At 42.1% G+C, this 12,126-nt stretch overlaps 1 protein-coding gene across 4 annotated transcripts in view; it reads right to left on the bottom strand.

Annotated features, from left to right (window-relative positions):
- The window catches only part of UTP6 (UTP6 small subunit processome component), a 39,346-nt gene that overhangs the window by 22,080 nt on the left and 5,140 nt on the right, over nucleotides 1-12,126 (bottom strand). For all 4 annotated transcript variants that reach the window (XM_002748204.6, XM_008997125.4, XM_008997127.5 and 1 more), the window contains exons 3-8: nucleotides 9,114-9,155; nucleotides 8,647-8,739; nucleotides 6,722-6,769; nucleotides 5,922-5,985; nucleotides 2,612-2,730; nucleotides 1,038-1,115 (exon numbers count right to left, since the gene is read on the bottom strand). In XM_002748204.6, the coding sequence (XP_002748250.2) occupies nucleotides 1,038-1,115; nucleotides 2,612-2,730; nucleotides 5,922-5,985; nucleotides 6,722-6,769; nucleotides 8,647-8,739; nucleotides 9,114-9,155 (444 nt within the window). The remainder of the gene's footprint in view (nucleotides 1-1,037; nucleotides 1,116-2,611; nucleotides 2,731-5,921; nucleotides 5,986-6,721; nucleotides 6,770-8,646; nucleotides 8,740-9,113; nucleotides 9,156-12,126) is intronic.

Here is a 12,126-nt window from a genome sequence, read left to right as displayed (position 1 = left end):
TTCCAACTGTGTTCTCTCAGGCTCCTGGAGTGGTGGCAAGATCACACAACTTAAGGCCTCACTCTCCATTTGAACCAAAACAGGTCAGATTTTGCAGTCTTATTCATGCTTCTGTGTAACATTTTATTTAAATAAAAAAGTTCTAAGCTGGAAACCACAATAACAGACAATAGCAAAGCTTCCTCTCAGCTCTAACATTCTAAATCTTTTATTTTATTTTTATTCAATCTTCCAAAAATATCTAAATCCTTTTTTTTTTAATTATTCTGTCACATACAAAATTATATAAAAAGGGAAAGAAAGAAGGCCAGGAAACCACACATTTCACAACCTTTCTCCAGCTCCTTCAATCCATTAATATATCACTTTATGAGATGATCATACAGTGTTACAGAATAGCATCTGGCTATTCTGTAAGTAATTTTGAGGACCACATTAATTAGTCCAAATATCTATTTTTAAAGCATAAAACTTCATTTTCCTAACTAAGTCCATTTATAATTAACACTAGACTCATCTGGAAGTTTTGAAATGTAACAACATTAAAGTTTGAACCCAGGAGGCAGAAGTTGCAGTAAGCTGAAATTGTGCCACTGCACTCCAGCCTGGGCGACAGAGTGCAACCTGTCTCAAAGAAAAGAAAAGAAAAATATAGACCAGGGCGCAGTGGCTCACGCCTGTAATCCCAGCACTTTGGAAGGCTGAGGCAGGCAGATTCCGAGGTCAGGAGATAGAGACCATCCTGACCAACATGGTGAAACCCCGTCTCTACTAAAAATATAAAATTAGCTGGGTGTGGTGGCTCATGCCTGTAATCCCAGCTACTCTGGAGGCTGAGGCAGGAGAATCACTCGAACCAGGGAGTCAGAAGTTGCAGTGAGCTGAGATCACATCACTGCACTCCAACCTGGAGACAGAGGAAAATTCTGTCTCAAAAAAAAAGAAAAAGTATATTCCAAACATTTTCTCTTACTCCTAAGCAGACGCAAAATGCTATACATTGTTGGCAAGTGAGAATAAAATAATTAGGACCTTACCATGTCCATGCTGGCTTTTTCAAATTCTTCCTTTTCCTTCCTCAGTTTTTCAGCATGCATCAGCTCCATCCTAAAGTACTACAGAAGGGAAATAAACTGAAAATCTTTGGAGATGTTTTTTTAAATTCTGTTGAGACAGGGTCTCCCTCAGTCACCCAGGCTGGAGTGCAATGGTGATCACAGCTCATTTCGGCCACAAATTCCTGGGCTCAAGTGATCCCCTTGCCCTCAGCCTCCTGAGTAGCTAGGATTAGAGTTGCATGCCATTAAACTCAGATAATTTTTTTTTTAATTTTTATTTTTTATAGAGAAAGAAGCATGCTATGTTGCTTAGCCTGGTCTCAAACAACTGACCTCAAGTGATCCTCCTGCCTCAGCCTCTGAACATGCTGGGATTAAAGGCATGAGTCACTGCTCCCAACCTTAATTTTCATTTAAGAATTCAGTAGCAGGGTGGTGGGCGGGGGCGGGAAGGGTGGAAAAAAAAATTAAAGAATTAAATAGCAGGCCAGGCTGGTGGCTCATGTCTGTAATCTCAACACCTTGGGAGGCAGAGGCAGGCAGATCTCTTGAGGTCAGAAGTTTGAGACGAGCATGACCAACATGGTGAAACCCTGACTCTACTAAAAATACAAAAATTTTAAAAAAATTAGCAGCACATGGTGGCACATATCTGTAATTCCAGCTACAAGAGGGAAACTCCGTCTCAAAAAAAAGTGTTTTTCCCTCCTCACACCTCCACACTTATTCCTAACCTACAGAAATTGAAACTTTTTTTTTTTTGAGACAGACTCTTCCTCTGTCACCCAGGCTGGAGTGCAGTGGTGCAATCTTGGCTCACTGCAACCTCCACATCCCAGGTTCAAGCAATTCTCCTGCCTCAACCTCTAGAGTAGCTAGGATTATAGGCATGCACCACCACGCCCAGCTAATTTTTGTATTTTAAGTAGAAGCGGGGTTTCACCACATTGGCTAGGCTGGTCTCAAACTCCTGACCTCATGATCCACCCAGCTCGGCCTCCCAAAGTGCTGGGATTATAGGCGTAAGCCATCATGCCTGGCCCTGCCTTTTTTTATTTAGTAAAGAATATACAGCCCGGTACAGTGGATCACGCCTATAATCCCAGCACTTTGGGAGGCTGAGGTAGGCGGATCACCTGCGGTCAGGAGTTTGAGACCAGCCTGACCAATATGGAAAAACCCCATCTTACTAAAAATACAAAAAAAATTAGCCAGGAGTGGTGGTGCATGCCTGTAATTCCAGCTACTCAAGAGGCTGAGGCAGGAGAATCACTTGAACCTAGGAGGCAGAGGTTCTAGGCAACAAAAGCGCAATTCTGTCACAAAAAGAAAAAAAAGAATATATGCAAGACCAGCCTGGCCAACATGGTAAAACCCTGTCTCTACTAAAATACAAAAAACAGCCAGGTGTGGTAGCAGGCGCCTATAATCCCAGCTACCCGGGAGGCTGAGGCATGAGAATTGCTTGAACCCGGGGGAAAAAAGAAGAATATATGTCTCCAGAGGACCAAACTGAGACATCACTCTCTCATCCTATGTGCAGACACACTCACTTCTTGATAAAGTTTTGGGCACTCTGGATGAAAGCGCAGTGCCCGAAGAAATAGTTGCCTTGCACTTTCTGAAGACAATCGATCTTCCATTTCCCATTTGGCTGCCATAATCCACAAAGCTGTAAGTGAAAAAACATCAGATTTCATTTCAATAAATTAATCAAGTTAGTCAAGAAAAGAACCAATGATCTAATTTTAATACTCAAAGAATTTTTTTAAAAAACCTTACTAAAAGGGGAAGGGGTTCAGACAGAAAGTTTCTAACTACAAAGCTTGGTTACATTATCTAACGTTAGAAACAGTATTCTGAAGCAATAGAGTAAATGAAGCAAATGTTCAATCTAGACGATGAGTACATAAGTATCTGTAACTATATTTCATCAGATCTTTTTTTTCTTTTTTGAGACGGAGTCTCATTCTATCACCCACCCCAGCTAGAGCGCAGTGGCGCATCTCAGCTCACTGCAACCTCTGATGCCCGGTTTCAAGCAATTCTCCTGCCTCAGCCTCCCTCCGAGTAGCTGGGATTACAGGAGCCTGCCATCATGCCCGGTTAATTTTTGTATTTTTAGGAGAGGCGAGGTTTCACCATCTTGGCCAGACTGGTCTTGAACTTCTGATCTCGTGATCCACCCACTTCAGCCTCCCAAAGTGCTGGGATTACAGGCATGAGCCGTCGTATCCAGCCTATATTTCACATGATCTAAGGACAACATTAATTTAAGTCACATAAAATTTTTTTTTTTTGAAACATGGTCTTGCTCTGTTGTCCGGGCTAGAGTACAGTGGCATAAACAACTCACCGCAGTCTTCACCTCCCAGTATCCCTCTTTAGCCCCTCAACTAGCTGGGACCACAGGAACAGGCCATTACTCCCAGCTGATTTTTGTAGTTTTTGTAGAGACGGGTTTTCACCATGTAGCTCAGGCTGGTCTCAAACTCCTGACCTCAAGTGATCTACCTGCCTCAGCTTCCCAAAGTGCTGGCATTGCAGGCATGAGTCACTGCACCTGGCCTAAATACAAATTTTAAAGATAGTAAAATGCCAGAAAAACACCAGGCACAGTGGCTCATGCCTGCAATCCTAGCACTTTGGGAGGCCAAAGTAGGCAGATCACTTGAAGTCAGGAGTTTGAGACCACCCTGGCCAACATGGTGAAACCTCGTTTCTACTTAAAAAATACAAAAAAATTAGCCTGGCGTGGTGGCACCCCCCTGTAGTCCCAGCTATTAGGGAGGCTGAGGCAGGAGATCGCTTGAACCTGGGAGGTGGAGGCTGCAGTGAGCTGAGATCATACCACTGCACCCCAGCCTGGGCAACAGAGCAAGACCCCATCTCAAAAAAAAAAAAAAAAAAAAAAAAAAAAAGCCAGGCTTGGTGGCTCACACCTGTAATCCCAGCACTTTGGGAGGCTGAGGCAGGTGGATCACAGGGTCAAGAGATTGAGACCATCCTGGCCAACATGGTGAAACCCTGTCTCTACTAAAAGTACAAAAAAATTAGCTGGGCATGGTGGTGCATGCCTATAGTCCCAGCTACTCGGGAGGCTGAGGCAGGAGAATTGCTTGAACCCGGGAAGCGGAGGTTGCGGTGAGCCGAGGTACTCCACTCCAGCCTGGTGCCTGGTGACGGAGTGAGATGCTGTCTCAAAATTTTTTTTTTAAAAAAGGCCAGAAAAAACTGCTTATCTTATAATGAATAAAATTATTTTTTGCTCTTTTCTCAATATTTAGAGAAATTCTAGGGTGAGCACAGTGGCTCACACCTGTAATCCCAGGACTTTGGGAGGCTGAGGTGGGCAGATTGTTTCAGGCCGGGTGTTCAAGACCAGTCTGGCCAAGATGGCGAAACCCCATCTCTACTAAAAATACAAAAATTACCCAAGCGTGGTGATACACATCTGTAATCCCAGCTACTCAGGAGGCTGAGGCATGAGAATCACCTGAACCCAGGAGATGGAGGTTGCAGTGAGCCGAGATCACACCACTGCACTCCAGCCGAAGCAACAGGGGCAGACTTTGTCTCAAAAAAAAATTAAAAATTAAATAAATTCTAATTCATAATTTTCTCTAAAACTCTGCCCTTCTACATGAGAAATTAACTCTTAAGTTAACATTCTAGCTATTTCCCTAGAAACTTTAAATATGTCAGCTATCTTACAAAACAACCAACACTGCTTTTGTCAAAAATGACACCTAAGGCCTGGCACAGTGGCTCATGCTTGTAATATCAGCATTTTGGAAAGCCAAGATGTGCAGATCACCTAAGGTTGGGAATTCGAGACCAACCTGACCAACAATGGAGAAACCCTGTCTCTACTAAAAATACAAAATTAGCTGGCTGTGGAGGCACGTGCCTGTAATCCCAGCTACTCAGGAGGCTGAGGAAGGAGAACTGCTTGAGCCAGGAGGTGGAGGTTGCAGTGAGCTGAGATCACACACCATTGCACTCCAGCCTGGGCAACAAGAGTGAAACTCTGCCTCAAAAAAAAAAAAAAAAAATTACACCTGGTTGGTAACCATACCTGAAATAGGAGGGTCAGCAATGGTGGCAAGCAATTGCTTTGGGCTTTCCTGAGCATGTGATTCCTAAAAGTGAGCATGACCTTTCTTGGATCTGCAGAAGCCATGGCCATCCACAGGGCTTCTAAGCCAGAGTGGATCCCCTACCTACTGATATGATCTCATCCCCTCACACCTGAACAGTCACCTCAGGAACCAGAAACTGCTTCAATTCTGCTAAGAGCATTCTATGGAAAAAAACCTACCTAATCCTATCCTGCTGTATCTTTCTGAGTAAACTGGTGCCAAATGTAGTCTATTTGAGTTGTGTGGTGTAAGATGTCTGATTAAGCCTAATATCCTGAGAATAGGTACTGAAGCCCTGATACTATAAAATAGACCATTTATATATTATGCACAAGTCTTTCTCTTACAAAACATGAACCTACTCTGCACCAGCATTCTTCCAAAATTTATATTGCTATTTTCCCTTTTAAGCTTCTAAAATTCCTCAGATTTGACTGCCTCCAAGTAATATGTCCCTCAAAGGATTCAAAAGTTTATTTTGTCATCATCTAAAAAGAAATACAGTCTTTCTTGCCTGCAGATACAACACCTAGGACAGTAACTAGTATATAATAGGCGGGGTGAACTACTAGGCAGCTATTTGGTTAAGAAAAACTGCTGAGGCCAACTGCCTAAGCTCAAGTCCTCAAAATAATTTATCTTAGGTTAACCAAGCAAAATAAAATCCAAAATGTCTTGAGTCTAAATAAAATACAGAAAATTGACAAAGATCTCACCATACCTGGCTTGTTGGAATGAATGGCCAACATGGCAGAGAATACCTTGCTAAGTTGAGTTTTAGTAGCCTGGAAAACAGGAAAATATTTCTACTTCCAGCACAGAGAAATAATTGATCTTACTCTCTAAGTAATATGTATCCTAACTTTACCAATTATAAAATCCAATGGAGCATGACATGCTATTGCTAGGAACATATCAATAAACACAGACCCTCATAATTTTCTACCTCAACTAAACCACTAAACACTTTAAATATCGTTTTAAAAAGATTCAACTGGGCCAGGAGCGGTGGCTCAAACCTATAATCGCAGCACTTTGGGAGGCCGAGGCAGGTGGACCACGAGGTCAAGAAATCGAGACCATCCTGGTCAACATGGTGAAACACCGTCTCTACTAAAAATACAAAAATTAGCTGGGCATAGTGGCGAGCGCCTGTAGTCCCAGCTACTCGGGAGGCTGAGGCAGGAGAATTGCCTGAACTCAGGAGGCGGAGGTTGCGGTGAGCCGAGATGGCACCATTGCACTCCAGCCTGGGTAACGGAGCGAAACTCCGTCTCAAAAAAAAAAAGATTCAACTGAAGAAATATACGTAAAAATTATATTCTTTTCAATTGACTTGGAAACTATTTATAGTCATTCAGATATCCAATGTTATATTGAGGTTCAGCCTTCTTTGGTTCTTTACTCACATTTTAACCCTACACTTCAGGAAAAAGCACGGGGTTCAGTAATCTGCCATGAAGCTTAAAGGGCAGATTAACAAAAAGACAGTAAGAGGAAGCAAGACATAGCTTTACTCACCCACTTCTTACAAAAAACCACATAGGAGAGCCAAAGTTGAACATCATCCTGCAAGAAAAGCAATGTAGTAAGCTACTTGAATTTGACCTTTATATATAATATACCTTATATTAATTAATTTTTATAAAAACCAGATTTCTTGATGATAAAGTAGAGTTCTGTGGAAAGAAAAAAAAAGAAAAAAGAAAAGAAAAAGATTTCCAGCTGGGTGCAGTGGCTCACACCTGTAATCCTAGCACTTTGGGAGGCTGAAGTGGGCAGATCATCTGAGGTCAGGAGATCAAGACCAGCCTGGCCAAAACGGTGAAACCACACCTCTGCTAAAAATACAAAAATTATTGGGAAGCCAAGGTGGGTGGATCACTTGAGGTCAGGAGTTCAAAACCAGCCTGGCCAATATAGTGAAACCCCGTCTCTATTAAAAATATAAAAAAATTAGGAAGGCGTAGTGGCAGACGTCTGTAATTCCAGCTACTTGGGAAGCTGAGACAGGAGTACCACTTGAAACCAGGAGACGGAGGTTGCAATGAGCTGAGATCATGCCACTGCACTCCAGTCTGGGCAACAGAGCAAGGCTCCATCTCAGAAAAAAAATTAGCCAGGCGTGGTGGTATGTGCTATAATCCCAGCTACTAGAGAGACTGAGGCAGGAGAATCATTTGAACCTAGGAGGCAAAGGTTGCAGTGAGCCGCCAAGATCATGCCACTGCACTCCAGCCTGGGTGACAGAGCAAGACTCCATCCCCCCAAAAAAAAAAGCTGGGTGCAGTGGCTTGGGCCAATAATCCCAGCACTTCTGGAGGCTGAGGCAGGTGAATCACTTGAGGGCAGGAGTTTGAGACCAGCCTGGCCAACATATCAAAACCCTGCCTCTACTAAAAATACAAAAATTAGCCAGGCGTGATGGCTTGCGCCTGTAGTCCCAGCTACTGGGGAGGCTGAGGCAGGAGAATTGCTTCAACCTTGGAGGCAAAGGTTGCAGTGAGCCAAGATCATGCCACTGCACTCCAGCCTGGGGGTCAGAGAGAGATTCTGTCCCAAAACAGACAAATAAAAAGCAGATTTCAGAAGATTCAGTGTGTTACCATAACCCTCAGCCTATCTGGTTCTTCCCCACAGAGACCTCAGATCTTTTAAGTATGATAATTCAACCTTTCCCCCAACTTCTACTCACAATGCTCCAAAAAAAAACTGTTATCCATCCAATTTTGTTCAATGCAGTTCTTAAAGGATCTCAATCTGGGATAGTAATATAACCTTTGTCATTCCCAAGAATCCAAAATACTTCTCATATAATATATCCAATCCCAAAGACTCCTGTAATTCCAGCACTTTGGGAGGCTGAGATAGGCAGATAGGGAGCCCAGGAGTTGGAGACCAGCCTGAGCAACACGGGAAACCCTATGTCTACCAAAAATACAAAAATTAGCCAGGCATGGATGGTGGCACACATCTGTGATCCCAGCTACTTGGGAGGCTGAGGTGAGAGAATCGATTGAGCCCAGGAGGCAGAGGGTGCAGTGAACCGGTATCACTCTAGCCTGGGCAACACAGTGAGACTCCATTTCAAAAAAAAGAAAAGAAAAAAAAATCAAGTTTCTGAGGTATTGCCCCTACATAACCATTTATCTTCTAGCTTTAAATCTTCAGTGTACTTACTGATATATACAAATAACTCCCAAATGTCCCATAGGTGTATCAAATACACTGTTTTCAGCACTGTCTTCACAGAATAACTATAGGGTAATAAGATCAATTTTCTTACTGGTTTGTTAAGTGGCTCAAAAAATGTTTTGAGCAATGATACCATCATTAGAATAAGTATAAAGATAGCCAAGATAAAAACAAAAAACTGCATTTGAATACCTAACACAATACGATCAATACATATCTTCGCATCTCTTAAAGATTCCTTGATCACTTACTTTCCATTTTGCTGAGGCACGTCGGAAAACACCTTGTACCCGATGTACAATAGAATTCTCAATCTCATCCTTCTTAAATGAATATCCAATGCGCTAAAGGGGGATAAAAAATCAAAGCCTCAGCTGAATCACATCTACCCAAAACAGCATTCCTACTTGACCACTTAACAGTACTGATGAAGCAAACAAATAATTACAAATATCCATTATAGGGGGTCCAAAGTGGCTCCCGCCGGAGGTCATGGTGCTCGCGAAGGCGAGGTCATCAGTTCAAGGCTAACCTGAGCAACCTCATAAGCTCAAACTGATTGGCAGAAAAAAAAAAAATATATCCATTATAGGCATATCACCACATAGTTTTCTCAACACTAAATGTCTCCCAAACACAAGTCCTAACTATACAGCCATACTGCTTAGTTCTTAGTGCACTGGATTTTTTTCCAACTTCTAGAAAATCTTCTACTTACTTTTCTTCTTCTCTGGATTAGCTCCAAAAGATTAATTTCATACTATGAAAGAAAAACATACCAAAAAATAAGAAGCTAGAAAAACTAAAACCTTTTAAATGCAGAACATACATTTAGTTAAAATCATAAGGCAAAAATCGAGACTATAAAATAAAAAATAATATGCTATCATAAGTACAATTTACAATAAATATCTAGAATTCACTTAAAATTCACTTAGCTATAAATCTTACACAGAATCATTAAAAAGCTTATAATTATATGCTTCATTTAAAAATTATTCCATGAGGCTGGGCGCAGTGGCTCACAACTGTAATCTCAGCACTTTGGGAGGCCAAGGCAGGTGGATCATGAGGTCAGAAGTTCAAGACTAGCCTGACCAACAGTGAAACACTGTCTCTACTAAAAATACAAAAAAATTAGCTGGACGTGGTGTCGGGCCCCTGTAATCCCAGCTACCTGGGAGGGTGAGGCAAGGAGAATCACTTGAACCTGGGAGGCAGAGATTGCAGTGAGGCGAGATCACGACACTATATTCCAGCCCAGGTGACAGTGCAAGACTCCGTTTCAAAAAAAAAAAAAAAATTATCCCATGAAATTGAGATGGAGTTTCATTCTTGTTGCCCAGGCTGGAGTGCAATGGCACAATCTCAGCTCACCAAAACCTCCACCTCCCAGGTAGCTGAAATTATGGGCATGAGCCACCACACCCAGCTAATTATATATATACATACACACACACACACACACACACACACATATACATACGTGTGTGTGTACATATGTATGTGTGTGTGTATATATATATATATATATATTTTTTTTTTTTTTTTTTTAAAGACGGGGTTTCACCATGTTGGTCAGGCTGGTCTTGAACTCCCAACCTTAGCTGATCCGTCTGCCTTGGCCTCCAAAGTGTTTGGATTACAGGCGTGAGCCATCATGCCTGGCCTTAATTTTATATTTTTAGTAGAGAAAGGGTTTCTCCATGTTGGTCAGGCTGGTCTTGAACTCCTGACCTCAAGTGATCCACCCGTCTCAGCCTCCCAAAGTGCTGGGATTACATAATCCATGAAATATTTTAAGCTTACAGAATACCCCATGCAGCTACAATACAGCTACATCTAAACCTACATTGTACTACATTTGCTTCAAATCTTTTTTAGAAATAAAACACTTCTTAAAAGAATGAAGCTTCCTATGTATCCATTTGATTCTATTCTTCTTCCCTTCCAAAGGCAGCAATTACCTGGACTTTGTTATCATTCCCAAACATGACTTCGGACGTTATAATAATGTCTTGAATGCTTTTAAATTTTACATAAATAGTATCATGCTACATCCATCAATCCATATTTTTGGTTGTTTTTTTTTCTTCTTTTTTTTTTGAGATAGAGTCTTGCTGTCACCCAGGCTAGAGTGCAGTGACGCAATCTCAACTCAATGCAACCTCTACCCCATGGGTTTAAGCCATTCTCCTGCCTCAGATACCCAAGTAGCTTGGATTACAGGCATCTGCCACCACATCCAGCTAATTTTATTATTTTTGGTAGAGATAGGATTTCACCATGTTAGCCAGGCTGGTCTTGAACTCCTGACCTAAAGTGATCCACCCACCTTGGCCTCCCAAAGTGCTGGGAATATAGGCCTGAGCCACCACACGTGGCCCATCTATCCATATTTTTACTCAAGATTATCCTTTTAGCTCTATCCCTATTAACCAGATGTAGTGGTAGCTTCCTGTAGTCCCAGCTACTTGGGAGGCTGATCAGAGGTGGGGGTTGCAGTCAGCCAAGATCATGCCAGACAGAGCAAGACTCCATCTCAAAAAAAATAACATAAATAAAAGATTACTCTTATGATGAATATAAAGCAGTCCTACACCTGGTTTGTTTTTTGTTTGTTTGAGATGAATCTCGCTCTGTTGACCAGACTGAAGTGCAGTGGCACAATCCTGGCTCACTGCAACCTCTGCCTCCCAGGTTCAAGCAATTCTCCTGCCTCAGCCTCCCCAGTAGCTGGAATTACAGGCATGTGCTACCATGCTTGGCTAATTTTTGTATTTTTAGTAGAGACGAGATTTCACCACGTTGGCCAAGCTGGTCTCCAACTCCTGACTTCAAGTGACCCATCCACCTTGGCCTCCCAAAGTGCTGGGATTACACCATGCCCGGCCCCTATACCTGGTTTTAATCTTTATTTAATTACTGACATCTTCATAAATGTAATGAGTGATGCTTCCCCTTTGTGACTTTCACATTCTCATGATTTGCCCATTTTTCTTTTCAGTTGTCTGTCATTTTTCAGTTGTCATTTTCTTCTCGATTTACAGTTCTTTATATGTGTGTATATGTAGTTCTAATTATACGTGTTGCAAATATTTTCTCTTATTTTGCGGCTTTTATTTTCATATTATTTGTGGTGTCTGTTTTGCACACAATTTTTTTTTTTTTTTTTGAGACAGGGTCTCACTTCAGCAACAAGACTGAAGTGCAATGGTGCCATCATGGCTCACTACAGCTTCCACCTCCCAGGTTCAACTGATCTTCCCGTCTCAGCCTCCTGAACAGCTGGGACTACAGATGTGCACCACATGCCTAGGTAATTTTTGTATTTTTTGTGGAGATGGAGTTTGCCATGTTGCCTAGACTGGTCTCACTCCTGGGCTCAAGCAATCTGCCTGTCTCGGATACCAAAGTGCTAGGATTATGGGTATGAGCTGCCACACACCTCCAGAAATTTGTGAATACAATCAAATCAATCTTTTCTCTCATGGCTTTCATAGTCTCATTTAGTTTTAAGAAATCTTTGGGCTGAGCACAGTGGCTCAACCCTATAATCCCAACACTCTAGTGGGTCACGGCAGGAGGATCACTTGAGCCCAGAAGTTCAAGACCAACCCCGGGCAACATAAGAAGACCCCATCTCTACAAAAATAAGAAAATTAGCCAGGCATGCTGGCACAAGCCTGTAGTCCTAGCTACTTGGGGGTTGAGGCAGGAGGATCACCTGA

The sequence above is a fragment of the Callithrix jacchus genome, chromosome 5 (assembly GCF_049354715.1).
Source record: "Callithrix jacchus isolate 240 chromosome 5, calJac240_pri, whole genome shotgun sequence".
NCBI classification, from domain to species: Eukaryota; Metazoa; Chordata; class Mammalia; order Primates; family Cebidae; genus Callithrix; species Callithrix jacchus.
This window is presented reverse-complemented; position numbering and strand designations above follow the sequence as displayed.